Here is a 19,614-nt window from a genome sequence, read left to right as displayed (position 1 = left end):
CATATGAAAAATCAGTAGCCAAGAAGAAAAAATATATTGCAGAATACAAAAACTATTTGAACTGAAAAGGTCTCTCAAAAAAACATTTTTAAGCAAAATGATCAGAAAAGAGGATAAGTTCTAGCAGGTAAACTTTATGATAATAATTAGTAGAGGTAAGAGAGACTTCTGAGAGCAAATAGCTGAAGGCATGAAAATAAATATAGACAGTTTTTAAGATGTCAAGTGTAGTAGGCTAGGAGAGGAGTGGCGGGTCTCTTGAGCTGCAGTTAGTGAGGACAAGGGTGTTGCAGATATTCTAAACTATTTCTTTGCATTTGTATTTACCAGAGGAGGGACAGAGAACGAAAGACAGGTGTATTTAGGAAGCCACCCGTCCCAGGTAACCGTTTCAAATAGATGTGCAAGACTGAGTCATGGGAGAGGATGTTGGTGAAAAATTGACTAAAACAAATAGGAGGAAGTCAGTGGATTATGTATTTCTTTAATTTTCAGTTTCTAACGAAAGCTAGTAACCAAAGAATGTCAGACGTTGTCCTTTTAAAATGTACTTGAAAATCTTGTAAATGAGAGACGAGCACAGGACATAAAATTGTAATTCAGTGGTTTTAGGAACAAGATAGCTGGCATCTGTCCAGGAAAACTGCATAGAAAGATTGTCAATCTATTAGAATTTTGATAGAGTGAGTGAGAATTAATCAATATTCTATATTTGAATTGTCAAAAAAACCCTTTAGCATAGCTTCTGTATAGTTGAAGAAGCTGCTAAAGTAAGCAAGTGTTGTCACAGGGCAAAGCGTTTACCAGACTCTCTGTGCCTAAGAGAAAAAAAATCTTAAGGATAAATGGAACATTTTAGCAGAAGCAGAGTTCCCTAGAGTGTCTATGCAGAGATCCATGGAGTTAAAAAAAATATCTAGAAATGGAAATGAGAAAAAGGGGGTGGTACTTGCAGGTGACATAAAATAGTTCAGGTCAATCAAGTCTCTAATAGACTACGTATGCCCATGTTATGCAGTGAAGCATGGTCCAGAAAATCCAGCCTACTTCTGACCTAGCTCGCTCTGGACTTGAAAGCTGCAGAGCAGCATCAGCATGGCAGAACAGCTGAGCAAACTTACTCACGTAAGCTGTGCCGTTAGCGCAGTAGCTACAAATGACAACTGGTAGCTCTATGTGGAGCTTCCACTGTGCCATATGAGCGTATCTGCTCAAGTTTGCATCTGCTTGGCGATTCCTGTGCTGTGTTCCAATGGGTATGTTCAGTGCAGAACCTTAGAAAAGATAAATGAGGAAGGTGATGTATATTATCATGAGGAATTTGAACTCTTCTTGAGAAAAAAGACCATGGAGTAATTCCCTGAAAAGTGTCCCCCAATGTATAAGGCCAGCAAGAAGGAAATAAAATACTAGGTTGTAGAAAGAAAGTAATTGAAAATACACTAAAAAAGTTATTACAAATCCCTTACACAAAACATTTTGCTATGTTGCTGTAGCCAGTCTATTCATTCCACAGAAATACATAGCATAATGGCAAAAAATACTGAAAATATTTCTATGTCATATCAAAAGCTAAGTACTAATTAATTTAGACAAGCTGTGATAGGGACATGAAGTAAACAGGAGACTGCATGAAAACAGAGAAGGTAAGCTGGGCACTTTCGTTTGCCGTTCTCAATAACAAGAGAGCAGCAAGGCAGCAAAACAATTCAAGGGCAACCAGGTCATGAACTGATAAGATCATACACATTTGATAAAATCATATGCATTTGACACAAATAATACAGTAATCTGTCGAATTTATGATTATGGGGTATGATTGAAACCAAAGGCTTAATAGCGGGGATTTGGGTGTTTGCTTCTTTGTTGTTTGAGGTTGAGGTCATTGCATGGATAAATGAAAACAGCAGCAGCTATATTACAAATTATAATGTAGAAAAAGATATAAATCCTCATATTTGAAAGGGTTTCTTTATGTCCCATTATCAAATTTTCCTCTTACTGGTCTAAGCCATTTGGACTTAACTCATACACCACATAAGCATTCACATTCTGTATATTTTTCTGAGCAGAATACACCAAAAGTAGATCTCTCTGTACTCAAATAATGTTTTGAAGAATATATTTTTCACATATGTTTTAAGTATTTCTTATGAATACAAGTTATAAAATTGTGATGAGATCAATAAATTGTAGTGTTTTTGAAAACAGTTTTCTCATAGAGTGACTCCAGAATTCTTCTAACTTGCATATTCTTCTTACTGGGTAATTTGTACTTATTTCTTCTTATTCATCCATGTGATTTGAACACTGCCTTTATGCAAACAGTAAAGAAATTTTCATAATGACTTGAATGTTCATGTCATGAAAACATGAAGGAGATCTGAATTTGACTGGAGAAAATAAAAGAAGTGAAATAATGCTGGTGGGTAAAAGAAAATGTAGCTTTTGAATAATCCCTATATTTTTAAAATAGATTCTAACCATTTCTATCTAATTTTTCATTTGGTGGTGGTTATATTAGCCATTATTTTTATAAATATTTTTACTGCTGTGACCAAAAACCCTAATGCAATATTCAAACTCTGTTGTACCAGATTCTGAGGGATATCTAACAGAGACTATCTTCAGAATGAATACCTGATCAGTCTGATTCTGATCTGTTTCTAATACTTTGGACCAGGTCCTGAGATGATAACAATGGAGATAGCACCATTACATCCATCTCAGTAGTGTTTTGGTCCATAATTGATGATAAAAAGTAGCTTTATTTTTTTCTGTAATTATGGATCATTCTAGATATGCATTTCTGTTATAATACTTCAGAGCTTTCCTGAAGTGATTAAGATTTTTTTAAGATTAGGGAATTTTTTCATATATGAAAACAGTCAAATATTTCCATAATACCTTAACTTTCTATGTAGAAATTAGTATTTTGCTCTAAAAAAAATTACTTTGGCTTAGCTTTGGAAGCAGGTTAAAATAAACTACATAAAGGTGCAATTTATTACATTGAATAACAGTGTGTATACAAGGAGACATTCTGGAATAATAGTTGTGTTCTAAAGTAGCCCCCTAATTAGCTTTGCTATATTTTCTACAAACATGAAAGCATCTTCATCTTCACTAATGAAACTATATCATTATCGTGGTAATTATTGTCAACACCACCAACATATTTTATGTATGAATCGGGATTTTATCCTGTTAGGTATGACACGTACAGAGAGAGAATAAAAAAGCTGGTCTCTTCCCCAAAGAGCTGGCCACCTAAGTGAGGTCAATTGGAAGGAAAAAAAAAAAAAATCCCTTTCTTTGACTGTTTTGATTTGTCTGGCATAGTTACTGAACATCAACACCACCTCTGATAGATGCACATAGGTCTCGGCTTGCAGAATCAAATGATTTGCATGAGACTTGTTTGTATCATCCAAAAAATTTAAAGGTAAGCTTGTCCTCATTCTGTGCCTCTGTTTCTTAGCCTGGATCGCCATTGACTCACATAGCAGTAGAGGTATGATGAAGGTCTGTACGCAATAAGGGAGATTGCCCTTGTGTCTGAGCACAAGTCCCTATGTTTATGTGAAAGTATAGATGTAGTCTGAGGTTCTCCTTCTACAAAATATTTGTCACCTGCTCAATTTGACCTACCCAAGTCAAGTTGGTTTACAAATAAAATTAAAAAGGTTTCAAAAGTCTTTGTACTGTTGAATGTTTAGGAACTGAGCCATCAATTTATTTCAAATATTCTACCACAGAGCTAGCACAAAGAATGGTTTAACCTACAATCTTATCCATCTCCCTGAATTAGATTAGAATAAATGACTTAGAGGAGAAGAATCTTCATGTCTTTATACCAGGACAAGAAGTGTCTCACAATCCTTTGATTCAGTTTTTCAAAGGAATTAAAAAAGTGCATGTAAATATTTTTGGGGTATTTTGATCTAGTTAGTATTATAAAGGCCTATTTCTGTATGGCAGGATATGTAACACAACATTTTCTGCTGATGTTTAACATAAATATATGAAAAGATGTTTTAAAAAAGGTCTTCACTGTTTTGGAAAAGTTTCCAAAAAATAAGAAGGAAATTACAATTTTGTACATTTAATATGTTGAGAGAAGAATTTTCTTTGTTTTTTTGTTTCTCATTTCTGGAAATTATTTGTGTAGTTTTATCACAGCTGTGATAGACATTATAGCATTACATTTGCATAAATATAAATAATAGCTCTTTTGAATGGGACACTTGATTAATTTTTTTAAATGAAGCCTGTCTACATTGTTGCTTTTAAAATTAGCCTACTCAATTTCTAATACAAATCAGGTAAATCTGTGAGCTGTCTGATACTTTCATTATTAATTTTTAACTCAATTTTTGATTTTCACGCTTTCTTGAAGTAAAAACACACAGAAGTAAAGGCAAAAAAGTTAGCACCAATAAATTGCATGTACATATTACAGTTCTTGGGGTAAGAAGAGAGAAAACATGTAATGCTGGATTAAAAAAAAAAAAAAAGTTGCATTGAAATGCAATTTTTATTGGTATGAATAAACAAATGATATGTGCATAATAAAAAAGTTGTTCGTTTGTGAATAGTACATTTTTGTGCTCAGAAAGAATGTTAAAATCATATCTTTCAACTTTAAATCTGATCTGCATAGCTGAATATCCTGCATACACTGTCACAGATAGTGGAACTCTTCACTGATATTCAGGAATTTATCTCTGGGACAGGATACAGCTCTCATTTCTGCACAAACGAGAATGCCTTTGTACATGGAAAATTGCTCAGCAAAAACGGAGGCTGAGTTGAAAAGCCAACATCTAATAATGCTAATAAGCTTAACCAAATACTTTCCCTTTTCTACAAAGTCTGAGTATTCCCATTTTTGCTGTATCTGAAATGCTAAGAGAATTAGTCGCTTATACCTCAAGTTTGCCACTTCAGATACATCATCTCTATTAGGTAAATAAAGCTTACAAAACCCCCTCAAAACCTGAAATGAAATTTAAACAGGTAATACTAATTAAAATATAAGGGGAGAGCAAGAATAGGATGTATTTTTACTCATTATTATAGGTACTGTATGATCTTGAATAAACCACTTATGATGATTCACTGTTCAATGATTATTGCATAACTTCTGAAAGGTATTTTTATCTCACATTCATGACTGGTTTGCATTCTTCATCTGAACGTATTCCTCTTGCAGCTATCACTTACAGGGAAGAACACTTAGAGTATTACTGCAATAATAGAAAAGAAATGGATAGTTCAGAAAGCAAAATTAGAAAGGAATGTATAAATGCACAAAGTTAACTGGCTGTAGCCCAATAAAACCTATGAATTTTGTTATTTTTGTCAATTTTTATTAAAATAATATAAAAAAGATAAACTTTTAATTTTAAAGCACAGGTGTTAGCTGTTGTATTTAAATACTGTTTACTTCAATCTCTTTATGCTGTTTACTTCAATCTCTCTATATAACTGTGATCTTGGACAGAATTAACAGTACCCTGTACTGTACAAAATACTGACATGAGGTTTACATAGCATCTTTTATCTTAGGTGACTCGTTGAGTCTCTTTGCAAATACAGTGCAGGAAAAGAGTTGAAAATGTTAAAAAAAAACTTGAGTAACTTTTCTTTGAAAGAAAGTTATAATTTTAGTTTGTCTTAAAAATATATAATTTCAACTATTTCTTTTCCTCTAATAGCTGTAAAAGTCTGTATTTGCCAGTCTGGACTGGAACATATAGAAGTCTTGTATCTATCTCAGACTAGTGCTACATTTATTCATTTATGTCAATTTTGAGAGTGCTTATGTCTGTCTGCCACAAATATACCATCTGTGGAGATTAAAATAATGAAATACCATTTTCTGGATTCCTACCAGTGGAATATGAAAAAGATCAGCAGAAAGATTCCTTGAAACTTCAGGAGTAATTTTTGAGATTACTGTGTTATGCTGGTTTAAAATTCGAGAATGCCTCTTGTCCTATAAATTTAAATCCTATGATAAAAGTAATTCAGCCACTTAGGGACAGGAGTCTCTTTGGAAAGCAACGAGATATTTGCAGTTAAAATTTTCAAAGGCACTGAAGTTATTTATTTTTTATAGGCAAATTCTATTTATTATGAATAAATGCTAGTCTTAAATGTACAAACCTCCTTATTGTGACATTCAGGAGCTGGAGGATGAATGCGTGTCTGATCTTGGGCCTGTGCACAGCAAAGTCTTTTCCTCTCTGCATGCCTCTATCTGAGGAACTCATTGGCCTCCACAGCAGAGGAAAGTATTCTTATTTCTGGCCCTTTTGCTGCACACGGTAACTCTGATTTTCCATGTCATTTCCACTGCTTTAATTTTTGAGGGCTTCCCTTTCTCTTTTTTTTTTTTTTTTTTTTTTTTTTTTCCTCTTGACCAAAGGAGGAAAAATAGGGGAACACATTTAAAGAATGCAACAAATAGTCAGTAAGAGAAGGGACTACATCTATTTATCATGTTTGGACAAGCACACTATAGAGATCAGTGTCGTTATTTATCTGGCAAGCCTGTGAACAGCTCTGTTTGTACACTAGCCACTGAGAACCCACAGTTTCATGCTAGAAGTAGGATGGCTGCTGCTGGGAAGTAATTGTCAATATCTTTAATTTGTTTTCAAAACATAGTATGGTGAAGTCAGAAGAGTGAAAAATTATGTATTTGGTACCTTCTTGTAAGACAGGAAGTAGGAGATACAGACAATTGGAATATAATTTTTAACTTCAATAGCTAGTAAATTGTTGGAAGAACTAAATATGATGATAGTAATCAATGTGGATTCACTGGGAATCCAAACTCTCCGAAGGTAATTTAATTTCTTTCTTGCGTAATGGTCTTTATTGGTTGAAGAAAATACTATGGACATGAGGAAGCAAATCTTCAGCACTTGCTTCCTAAATTCTGCCTGAAAATTGTATGCATGTATGAATTGCAAGAGTAAATCTGCATTTCTTGCATAGACATGCATCTATTTCATATGTGTAAATGATACTGTTTTACATGACATTTTCACAGGTTATCAGGAGTAATGTGGATTAGAAAGAAAAAAAACCAAAAACGGATGCAGAGTAGATTCACCAAAGAAGTTACGGGAATGACAGACTCCTGTTTTAGCAAGTGACCTGAGTCCTCTGACTTTATCTTTTCACCTCCAGCATCATGGCTGCATTCAGCACTGGAAAAGGATTCATTATGAAACTGCTTGAATGCAACCTTTCTTTATTCATAAGGAATTTTACAGATGCTGATATTGTGGATTCATCTTATATTAGAATAGAATTCTGTCACTTTGTGACTTTTTTAGTTGCCTATTTGTGCTTTAATTTGATATCCTTCTATTCTCAATTGGAATTTAGATGACAGTAGAATGCACACAACTGTGGGTATTGATAGGAACTGAGATGTAAAAAAGTTCTTGCTTACAAATGACATGCAGTAATAATTATTTTTTTTCTCTACTTGAGATAAAGTGCTGTATGCTTTGTATTTGCAATATTCTTTATGTCCAGTATTTTATGGTCTGTACTCTTACACACTCTGGCTATGCCTTTAGCCTGTGTCAACAAGTCCTGGACATGGTGCGGTGTTAAAACATGGGCTAGGGACCATTTCTGAAAACAGATTGAATATGATCACACTGTATGGTCCCCATATATTGCTTGATATGGCTGAGAAATTTTAATAATGTGGATATAAATCATTCCTTTCTAATAGTCTTAAGTGTTAAAGAATGGTCATGGAGAATCTTCATTCCTGGATAGAAACTGAGCCAATATGTCTTTTTAAATAAGAGAAGTTTTGAAAGGATTGTGAGAAATTCATATGATACGCTGAAGTATGTTATCTTGGTAAACTGGGAAGGATTGTCTGAAATCTGAGTGTATGCTGCTCATGAAAAACAGTTAAAGTACTGTGCTTTAGAAATGGAAAATAAAACTTTCACAAAAAGAAAGGGGACATACCTGCCAGATCCTAAAGCCACCTGACCCCTGCTAGGAGAGAGGGATGGTGGAAAAACCATCATGGCAAAGATAAATTGGATAGGAATACACAGTGTGATGTGATGTAATACTGTAATGCATGTTACCTCGTGTAAGAACAAGAAAATTTAATTATTTCAGGGCAAATCCAGCATGATTAATTTAGGCACCGCTGAAGGCCACCAAATGGTGACTTATACATGTCTGCTTCTCCCTTGAATCTATAGGGAACTTAGGCACTTAAGAGCAATTTATGAGGAATGGTTCATACCCCTCCTTTTCTTCCCAGGGCACTGAAAATTTTACGTCATATTGTAGCCAGACTTTAGTGTATTCTGCACTGGTTAACTCTCAGACTGACATGTTCATTTTCAGGCTTGTCAACTTAAAAGGGATGCATACTGTAGATTTCAGAAGAGTGCAATAAAATGGTGAATTTTGAAAAAAAAAACCAACAACACAACCAAAGAAAACCAAACAACCCAAACCAAAACTGCATGGAGGAAGAAAATTGAAGAGAAGAAGTGATTTTTGCGTACAAATAAATAAGCAATTTCTATTAAAAAAGAAAGGAATTAAATACTGATATTACTAAGGATAGTACCAAAACTACTAGCTTACAGTGAATCAGGAAGAATGTGATTTTGCTACTAGAATATGTATGCAATTAGAATAAGTTGTTGATGGAGCATTTGGAAATATTCTTAGGGAATATGCTCTGTGCTAAGTTTAACATACATCAGGAATAATTTAGGAGTTATTGAATTGTCTTAATACAGTACAGAATTACAAGAACTCTTGCAAAATTAAATATTCCATGATTCTCTGAATATAATGGTGATGTCACGTATTATCTTTAGTGTTTTCTGGCAGATACTAGTTATATTAGTACCAAAAGACAAAAATACTTTCTTCTGCTCACTGTATCTTGTGGAAAAACTGTCTTTGGTATTTTTATGGTACATTCTATAATATAGCTTAGCACTTTCTGTGCTGAATTGTAGTAACTAAAAAGCACTGTTTCTATAGTAAATAATGGCAACCACAGATAAATCAAATCTGACATGTAGTGTGCCACTGGGCTGCTGCTGACGGTGAAAAAAAAAATTGTCAGCATTTAGAACAGAAAATCAAATGCACATAAAAGTATCTTATGTGCCACAGAACATTGATGACAAAATCCAGGACTTGATTCAAAAGAAAATCCTTCTTAATCGTATGTTTAATGTAAAGCACATGTTGATTAAGGTCAGTGCTTAAACTTAAGCCTATGCTTGAGGATAGTCCTAAACAGAGAGGAATTTTATCTGGTGCTTACATGAACTGAGACTTGGATACTTACTCTTAAGAATTTAAATGCTTTTTATTTCAAGAGGATCAGCTAAGTCCAGGTAGAATATAAATCGCAGAGCACCAGAGTAATATCATTTCAGTGACTGTTATGATGTGTCAACATTTGTATCAGGTACTCCACTTGCCATATGAAAATATTTACCAAGACATGTTCTAAACATAAAAAAAATACCTTTTAAGTATGTATGTTCCAATCCTGAAATGAAGTTAATAGAAGTGGCAATATGTGTCAGTCAGAAATCTGGTCAATAAGCTTTTTTCAAAAAAGAGTGACGGTCTGTTTAAATTGTTGATATAGAATTCAATGCTATGTTCAAATTTGAAAAGTGTCAGTTTTGTAGTCAAGTACAAAGAACAAACCTCTTCCCCCTTTTCATGGAGTAGGTAACACTGTTTGTCATGTCCACTAGATTACGGTCAGTGCAGTCTCCACCACTGTCAAACTTTGGCTTGGCTGGGAATCACTATTTCTTGAACTGTTTTAAATGAATAGGAAATGAATAGGAAAGGACAATATATTTGGTTACGTTTTTTTTACAAAAGATAGCTTTTTGGCATAATCATCTTTGTTCCAGAAGTAAAGATGTATTCTCAAGCGAAGAAAAGTTTTTAATGGTCTGTGGGGGTTATTTATTTAGCTAAAAGTAAGTCTGTTTCCAGAAAAAGATTCAGTGCAACAATTACACTTTTGAATTTTGGCCTACTTTATTTATTCACAGCCTGTAGATCCAATGCTCACATTTTTTTTTTTTGGTTTTGTTTCATCTGAAAACTGGGTAATTGTACCCGTCAAGTCTAAATGCTGTTGGTTTATTTTAGAAACAATATTTATATTTTGGGGTTTTCAGATCCCAGAAAGAACATTTCAGTCCTACTTAATTCCATATCTTTACTGGGACAAATGCTGCCTTGGTGAACTTACACGTGCACGTGTGGGAGCTTTTCCTTCCCTACCTTGTCACGTGCCAGAAATGGCCAGATAGAATGTGCTCTCATTCTGGTGGTGGCCTTCAGGAGGCCTTCAGACATATACATAAGCACATAAACAGTGGCCACCAGATCCAACTGACTCACTGAGTTGCCTCAAGAGTTGCCCTTTTTTATCTTTTTTTAAAGTACAAAAGTAAGTATGTTCCATCTTTTTTCAACTATTTGATATCATACAGAGTTAACAAAACCACACTGTGTAAAATGTAACATAGGCATCTGGACCACAAGCTATTTTGTGTTCTACAGAGTATGTAGATCTGAAGCACAAAATCTCTTCATTAAAGTCTTGAAAGAAAAGAAAAAAGTTTCCCTTAAACTAATTCATGAGGGACAGATATGTGAGAAAAATATTATTTTCGTATTTGTGTACCAAAGTTTATCAGACTGATTAAGATAATCTCTTTTTATAATGCCATTAATGGAATTTTCATAAAATATTATTAGTAATGCTTTAAAAAAACTTAAGTAATAGATCATTTTAAAAAACCCTGACTTTATGGATTGAAAAAGATACTGAATTGAAACCTGCAATGACTGGAATGCTTTTTTATCCACAGAACATGGGTGGCAGCAGAGTAATCCCCATCCTACATCCCCCAGCCCCAGCCCCAGCCGTGTGTCTCACCCTTTACCTGGATGCACCGCTACAAAGGGTGAGGGAGCTATGGTAGTTTACTCTGCATTCCCATTCACTTGTTGACCTCTTTTGAAAAATATAGTTGCTGATAACTGAACTAGAGCTCCAGGTTAACTGAAACAGACAGGTTATTATATATAGAATACCTTCTACCACTGCTTAAATCCTGGACTCTGTTCAATTGGACTGAGTTAAAACAAGAATGCTGAATTTGTAGTCTGTTAGTTGTCACTGGAATTATCCTGTCTCTTGTCAAAACTAGCGGGACTTAGTGAAGGGCAATAATTCATCTGCTACAGTTAACATATAGACTGTAAAGCAAGCTGTAAAAATACAAAGAGAGTTAAAATTAATAATGCAAATTTAAAGCCAACATTGCCATAATGTATGTGAGGTAATTAATGCCTTTTAAAATTATTGTTCACTACAAGTGAAAGGCATTCACTGCAAAGCCTGAATAGCTGGGCTATTTCTGAGTGGAATGCAGGAGATTACAGCCTCCCATAATCTCTGTATCAGTTGCAGTGTTGTGTGGGGACCACCTAATCTGCATAAATTTGGCATGGGGAGGCACACATTTTTTACAGGGGACCCACAAGAAAAAACACAATGCACTGAGTGCTTGCGTAGAAGCCCATATCTGAAAGCCCATATGAAGACAAATATTACTTGGATATTGTGCTAATTTACAGAATTTGGATCTGAAGTAGCAAGATGACAGGTTACGTACTGGCTTTTCCCCATTCTCCTGTTGCATAGCTTTGATTTAAAAGAGAGGTTTTTAGGTTCAAGTGTCGTCTTCTAAGCGAAGGGGGAACAGCAGTATTTCTGTAAGAGCAGCAGCATGCCTGGCATTTTATGTTCTTTGGGGATTTTATTATCTAGGGGTTCGTATGGATCTTTAGACTGTTGGCACTTAGGGGAACTCAGCACTCATTCTGTTATAGCAGATATAATGCTGTGGGAGTTTATGGAGCTCTTAAATATAGTGTAGAGAGAAAGTGGCAATAGTTATAAAAGGTATAGCATGTGTTGTCTTTTGCTGCTTTGGTTGCCAGCTGTGGAGGGAAGCAGTGGGCCTTCTCTCCATCCTAGTTAGATTAGCTAGCAATACTAAGCAGGAGAAAATTTTGATTCAGAGTTTGAAGGTCTTCCAAGTACAGGCAATCCCTACTAGAGTTTGCCAAAAGAGGAAATGTATATGACTGTATTCACGGCTGTAAAGCAGTAGTCTGACATCAAGTTTGGAGGCAATAGGATGATTCACAACAGGATGAAAGGAAGATTTATTAAAGAGACTAGGGCTTTACAGTATTTTCTGTTCATTTCTGATTTATAAGCTAGGAATAATCATTGCATACTTTATTTTCTCTTTTCTGTTTCTTATGCTAGTGTTTTTAATTTATTTTTCTGTTCATCTACAACTGATGTCTTTACATGTCTTTTCTCATCAGTCTATACAGAACTTGCTCACTATGAATGGGAGGCTTACTAATATGTACTGAGGAACAAATGAATCTTAATGTATTTTTTGCTGGGTTTTATTTCCATTTTAATTTCAACTCCATATAAATTTTATGCATCAAGTGCTCTTACTATAACACTCAAAATCTTTGCTAAGGTCTTTGGGGAAGGATCAATAGTCAGTACAGCACAAATCGTGCACCCTAAGAATTTTAACTGGAATACTTGGGATTCTTTAATCATCTTGTTCACCTCAAACACTATTAGAATATATGTACAAATAATATAGTTACATTAACAGAATTAAGAAACTGTTTATTATTAAAACCCTCTTTCTGACTAGTACCTGTGCTTATGCAGACTTGAAGCTTCCCTATGCACTAGTTTGAGAGTTCGGAACAGACGGTAAAGTAGGGATGAAAGAGAGAGCTGTGATCTCAGAGGAGATATTAGGCACCAGAAATTATGGTGTTCTTGTTCCAGCTCTTACACTGACTCTGATACTTCCATTTCTATAGCACTTGCCATCTCTGGATCTCAAAGTGGATTATAAAGAATAGTGATTTAAACCTTCCTGCACCTCTAGGAGATAGGTAAGCAATATTATTCCCATTTTACAGATGGAGAAATTGTGATACAGAGAGGCTTAGTGTTTCTTATTAAAGTTTATTTATGAACACACATGCATGCACACACACACAGCCAGAAAGAGATGTCAGAAATTTCATTACTCTCTGTTTTAAGCTAAGTCCATCCTCCTTTCCATTTAACCTCTCTGATTTATATTCCCCATCTGTAAAAAGACGGAAACTGGTATAGACATGGAGAGATTTGCTTGCACATAAATTTCTGTGCAAATACAGAAAAAAAAAACAACCATGAAGGACAAAAGTTGCCTTTGAAATCCAATGCATTTTATGTGTTGGCAGAGGATATTTTAGGATTTGGGACAAGGATTTTTGTAGGTGGAGAGAGATACAGGTGTTCTGCACCCTAATGTGTAATAGTTAGTTACTGCTATAAAATGCCCCGATTGTTTTGTAATGTAAGCATATTAACTGAAGTTTAAAAATTTTAAAACGCACTAATTTACATGTCAAAAGGCTAGAAAACAGCCAGTAACTCAATCTCTGTATTATCTGAAAGAATACTTACTGTAAACAGATTTTGCTGTGCACCTCAAGTGCCACATCAACACCACCAGTGTACTGTGTCAGACAGGGAGTAGGAGGACAGTAGTGCTGCATGAAAACAGAAATTGCCCCGGCTGCATATCTGTATAGTTTTCTCCCATTAAAGTTTTACCGCATCTTACTGCAGCATGAGTTTTTCAATGGCAGACAGCAGTCTAGACCACTGTACTTACATATTTACAAGAAAACTGAAATTATTAAGTGAACTTTTGGAAAAAAATTTTGAAGATCAAATATGTCTTGTTATTGCTATTACTATTATTGGGCTGATTGTTTCTTGTAATATTTTAAAAGATATTTTAAAAGATGTCTAGAAACTTGATTGGTCTGATCATATACTGCATCAAAACATCATGAAGATTCTGATCTCATTAATTTTAACTACAATGTTAAAAAATTATTTTGCGGAAGCTTTTAAAAATCCTTTCTAATTCTGCTACTAATTTGCTACAGAACTGAAACATCCAAAACATAATATATTAGATGTTTTAAATTTAATGTTATTAAAATGTCTGTCAATTGTCTGTATGTTGAACAGATAGCTTCTACATAAATGTTTCTCACATTTTTCTGCATGCATCCTATGGAATAGGCAGGCTAGATTAGACGAACATACAACACCCATGTTAACATTTTCCTGTAAGTAATCTAACTTACCTGTGATACAGTAGATACATTTAATATGTTTACTAGAAAATATATACAGTGAATAACTATGGCTAATGTATACATTTATGTTAAATGGAACGGAGACTGGATGTGTTTGTGTGTCAGCATGCAAGCATTGACATGTATAGATGGATGGCTCAATCCAAAAACTCATTCTAAAGTTAAGATTCCTTTTTGGTTTAGTTGTAATACTTCATGCACAGAAAAATACGGAACTTCAGGTAGGGATTTAGTTGATTTGGAGCTAAGGTAAAACCTGATTTTATCATTACATGCTTTACTAAAGAACCATGATGATGATGATGATGATGATGATGTTAATACTTCAGCAAGTGAGTTAGTTCCTTGTCTCAACTTCATGTGTGGCTGAGATCAGAATTTAACCCAGGGTCTTCCTGAAGGCTAGTACAAATCATTTGTTACCTTTGCTCCCAATTACAGTAAAAATAGACAGTGTCTTGAGGTAATATAGCTACCACAGCTGGTGGATTAGGATATGGGTTTACTAATGCATTGACCTTCTTCATTTGTGTAACACGAGTTAATTTACAGCCTGACAGTAAATGCTGAAATTTTGAATTGTAGCACTAATGCACCATTTTTTCATCTCTGTCAAACCAGACTAAAGGGTCATTTGGTGATGAGGATAATGGTTCACTTTGAAAGAGAATGAAAACTGGCTTCTGAATCTTTGGGGGATTCTAGATCTTGCTTCAAATGACAAGCTGAACTACTAAAAAATAGGCTTGGAAATTCCAATAATATTGAACCTGCAAGTCTGACTATTTGCCTTGTTCTTATACTGATTCTGTATAGGCACATTGGAATACTTGCCATGACATGTTAGGCAGAATAATAAAACAGCATGAGAAGTTTGGTTTTCAGGCTATCAAGCCTCAAAAAGACTTTTCTCTGAAAAGTGAATCAGCATTAAACTGTTTGCTACAGTGGGGATTTTAAGCGACAGTTTGTGACAAGTTTTGATTGTTTCTCTACACTCTAAGAAATACTAAACCTAAAAACGGTTGGAGACTGATTTTTCTTTTTTTTTTTTTCTCTCAGAAGTGTCTTTCTTTCTTTCCTGCAGCACGGAAAAGGATATGCTAGTCACTTCTACAGGACTTACCTGAAGCAGCATGATTTGCACAAAAGTCGACCAACAAAAAGCATCAACTTTCAACTTCATTATCTTGGCCATCCAGTTCTGTGTAACTGAAGGATTTGTGTGCTGTTGGAGACATCATGGCCAACAATAGGACCTAATTGCTCTCAGCAGGCCTGAGAAATGAGTTGAAATGTGTAGAACTGTAGAAACTTCAGAGGCAACTGATCTTGCCTCTCTGATCAGTGTGTGCCTGTTTACAGCACTATATATCTTTCTCTCTCCAAAATGTCACTGAGCCCTTTAGATGTTTATATTCACCACAAGAAGCCAATCGTACAGATAAAAGAAATGTGCATTATAAATGCAATATCACTGTTTTAAACTTGACTGTTTTATATTATTTTTGTGTGATCAAGTGTTCCCCAAACTATTCCAACTTTACAAGAGAGATTGTGATCATGTTCTTTTCACCCGTGGGTCATAAAAATGTTGTTAACTGAGGACCCACAAAATTATCAGAGACATTCTGTGGTTTATACACCGTGTTGCAAAGTGTTTACTGTACTATTTCAAAGCTTCTAAATAAATATAAAATATATATATATTATATTATATATAATTTTCCGAAAAACGTGGTACAACTTAGTTGATTTTTAAATGGATTCATACAGTCTACACCATACACTAAAGTGAGAAGGTAATTCAGGGTTCCTAAGCTATCCTTGCTAAAAACAAAAATAAAATAAACCTTTAATAGTACTTCCCCAATATTCGTATTTTGGTCAATCCTGTTTTTCTTGTTTAAAAAAAAAAAAAAAAAAAGCTGAAAAAAAAGCTGTAAGCAACAACATTTTGTCTAAAAGTTGTAATGAATTTTCAATGCCAAAGATGCAGCTGTCAATATTACCAGAATGAGCGCTATGTACTATCAGAGGTATAAATCACTCTCCATTATTTTGATTATATTTCTATGGTTTTTAATTTGGAATCACAAAATGTTTTATAAGGCTCTATAAACTCACCTGTATATGTTGTTAAAAAGAACACTGGGTGTCTGTACATTTTGCAATGTAAGATATAATGTAAGTGAAGTTAAGTATTTTAAGAAAATCATCCCAAACTCATGAGTATGCATAAATACATATATACATACATACACACACACAATCACCCACACATCTCTCTCTGACATAGTTTTGTGAAACTATACAAATATATTGCCTAAAAATATTTCTCTTGTGGCTAGGAATAGTTGTTGATAGAATTCAAATTGCAAAGGCAAAAATATATGCCAAAATATTGACTCTTTTATCACAAAGGAGATGTGAAATTAGGAACATGGCACATTCTCAGCTGGCCCCTCTCCCATTGGAGATAAAATGGGGTTGGATACCATCTTTGTTGGGAAAAGGATTAAGCCCTCACGTATAATCTTTATGTTCTGTAATAATTCTGTGGTCTGAAATGATAACTTAGAGCACTTCTTTTCTATGAAATATCGAAGAAGGTAAAATTTCAAAGGTAAAGTTTAAAATTCCTTTCATGTCCATAGAGTTTAAGTACCATTTACTAAATGTAAAGATCTAGTAAAATGTTTTTTTCTTTTTTTTTTTGTATTGTGTTTTTTTCCCCACTGTATCTTAATATGTCAAATATTGAAAACAGATGAAAGAACTCTGTGTTATCAACTAATGTCTAGCCAAATTTGAACAAATTCCCAGCGATGATTCAATATTAAGTAAGACAAGAGAAAACCTCTCAGATGGCAATGCAATTTGGGTCATGCCGTTATATAGAAATTCTGATAACCCCGCCAATACTGCCACAGGATGAATGTGTGAGAAGCTGAATTTAGCCGCTTCTATGTCGTAATAGAGTTTGGGTTTCTTCCTTTTGATATTTTGTTGTTGGTTATAATGACAGTTTCTATTAGATAGAAGCATATAAATTATCTGTATGGAAACCATCCTGCTATGGATCCAAGTAAAACTCCTGATCAACTTGTGAGAGCTTTTTATACAAATAGCTACTGGACTGAACCCTGAAATTGTTAATTTAATACTCTGAACAAAAAAAAAAAATCTGCTTGTTAAACACTTCTAATGTGTATGTCTAGCACATTTGTATAACTACAAAATATTTTGTGGGATCCCTTTAAAATGTATATATTATAAAAAACACAATCAAAAAAAAAGCACCAACAATCGCTATTGATCTGAGCAAACACAACAGTGAAATGTTTCTTTAGCTGTAGGTAGCAGGACTTTTGGTCACCTACAAGCTTTGTTAATTTTATGAAGAAAAGCAATGAAATTTGTGACAAATACTTCATTTAAAAGAGTTTGTTAAATTATTTTCTGTTTTTAAAGCAAGAGAGTCCTTACCCTTCTTAGAACTGTTTTTTATTTCTAAGTATCTCTTTAATATTAGACATGTACTGTAAATCAAGGATTTTTTCAGTCTTTGGAGGAAAATGAAATGTTTTTCCTTTCTATTTCATGGATAGTTGAAGTGGTTTTATTTAATGAAAATGACTTCACATTTTGCGTGCCATTTTTTCTGAAAAACTTAACCGTATCATACCTTGTCCTTCCTTTCCATAATTGAACTCTTTCCATGGGTATGTGATACACATACCCTTTTTTTTTTTTTTTTTTTTTTTTTTTTTTTTTGTTAAATGATGTAGACCCTGGTTCGTGTATGCACAGAAATCCTTCTGAGTTCATTGGAGAGTCCCGGAAGGAATCATGATAGGATGCAGAACTGTTGAGGAAAAGGAAGTTTTTAAGTACTACAGCCTGGGCTCCCAAGATATTTAAAACTTGCTGATTTCTCTAGCTCACTGTGAATTTTAGTATGGTAACATTTGATGACAGCAAGCTTTAGGACACATTAAAAACCAGTACATAGCTGCTGTGTCCCAAGAGAAGTGCTGAGAAACATACTGGGTGGTACAGAGGCTCAATTTCTCCCGTTTCTTTGTTTTAGTGGGGAAGATACCTGTTGCATCCAGTCAACTCCCATTGAAATTGAATTGTTCAGCATCTCCCATATATTTCATCATGCTACTGTGTTGCCTATCTGCAGTGATAGGTACGTAAATGCCTTTAAACATTAGCTATTGTATTTGCCTCTTCCTTTAAGCATATGTGATGCAAATGTCTAAGGACTCTGAATTGCATATTGGACACAAAAGTAAACTGAAGTAGTTGGAAAATATTTAGATTGGATATTAAGGGGAAATATCTATACCCATAACCTGGGAAAAGAAAATTCTGAAATCTCATTCATTAAAAGTTTTCAAAAATATTTCAAAAAAATACCTGTCAGGGATGATATAAGTGTACTTAAACTTGCCTCAGAGAAAAGCATGGACTAGCCTTTCAGTCCTGTTGTTCTATAATGTTCCTCGTAGGGCATGCTAAGCTTTAGAGGATGTCACCTGTACACAGCTGTAGGGATAAGAATGTTCTGTCCTTCAATTAGGTATCAGAAGCAATATTTAGTGTTTAAATTTACAATTTATGAGCATAAGAGGACAAGCTGTCTGTGTGAAGAACTGCCTTTGGAGTAAATTAGAGTTCCAACACAGAAGAAAGGATCTTATAAAGGGTAGCAAAATGGAATCAGATCTGTAAATATTTTTTTTTTTAATTTCCTGGTTTAGATGTGTAGCAATAGATTTCTAAGCAGCTTGCCTATTTAATTTCTTCAAAACCAGACCTTAGTTTCTTCCAGACAGATTCTTCCAAAACTTAGAAATACTAAAACATTTTACTACTTGAAATAAAATTCCAGTTTCTTAATGCAAGTTTTTACTAAGCTGCCTATTGAGAGAAAGAAGAAAAAAAAAAAGAAGAGGTGTTTCCATTAATATATTCTCAGCTGATTTGAATGAGGTGTAGTAATTCTTCATCAGTATTGTTGCAAAATTAAGTGGAATGACAATGCGTGGATAAATACAATTTGTAAAGATTATGCTTCCTGCATTATAGTTACTATATATGTGTGGGGGGATATATGTGTGTATGTGTATATAATGATAGTGCAAAATCTGGTAAATTGCCACTGGATTTTTTCTTACAGGAGTACGCTCCTATCAGTAAATGCAAAGAGAAGGGTAGAAACACATTTATGATACTACAAAGTTAGACTTGATCCTTAGTGTAGAATGG

The 19,614-nt window shown here is 34.3% G+C and overlaps 1 protein-coding gene across 1 annotated transcript in view; it reads left to right on the top strand.

Moving 5' to 3' along the window:
* The window catches only part of PCDH10 (protocadherin 10), a 34,078-nt gene extending 14,796 nt beyond the window's left edge, over positions 1-19,282 (top strand). The window contains exons 5-7 of the mRNA XM_026847975.1: positions 10,929-11,024; positions 12,991-13,065; positions 15,422-19,282. Of these exons, the coding sequence (XP_026703776.1) occupies positions 10,929-11,024; positions 12,991-13,025 (131 nt within the window). The 3' untranslated portion in view covers positions 13,026-13,065; positions 15,422-19,282. The remainder of the gene's footprint in view (positions 1-10,928; positions 11,025-12,990; positions 13,066-15,421) is intronic.
* Positions 19,283-19,614: the final 332 nt, after the last annotated feature.

This window comes from Athene cunicularia (genome assembly GCF_003259725.1).
Source record: "Athene cunicularia isolate RWA chromosome 4 unlocalized genomic scaffold, athCun1 chr4_part2, whole genome shotgun sequence".
Taxonomy (NCBI): domain Eukaryota; kingdom Metazoa; phylum Chordata; class Aves; order Strigiformes; family Strigidae; genus Athene; species Athene cunicularia.
The sequence above is the reverse complement of the archived record's forward strand: the minus strand, read 5'-3'. Positions and strand labels throughout refer to the sequence as shown.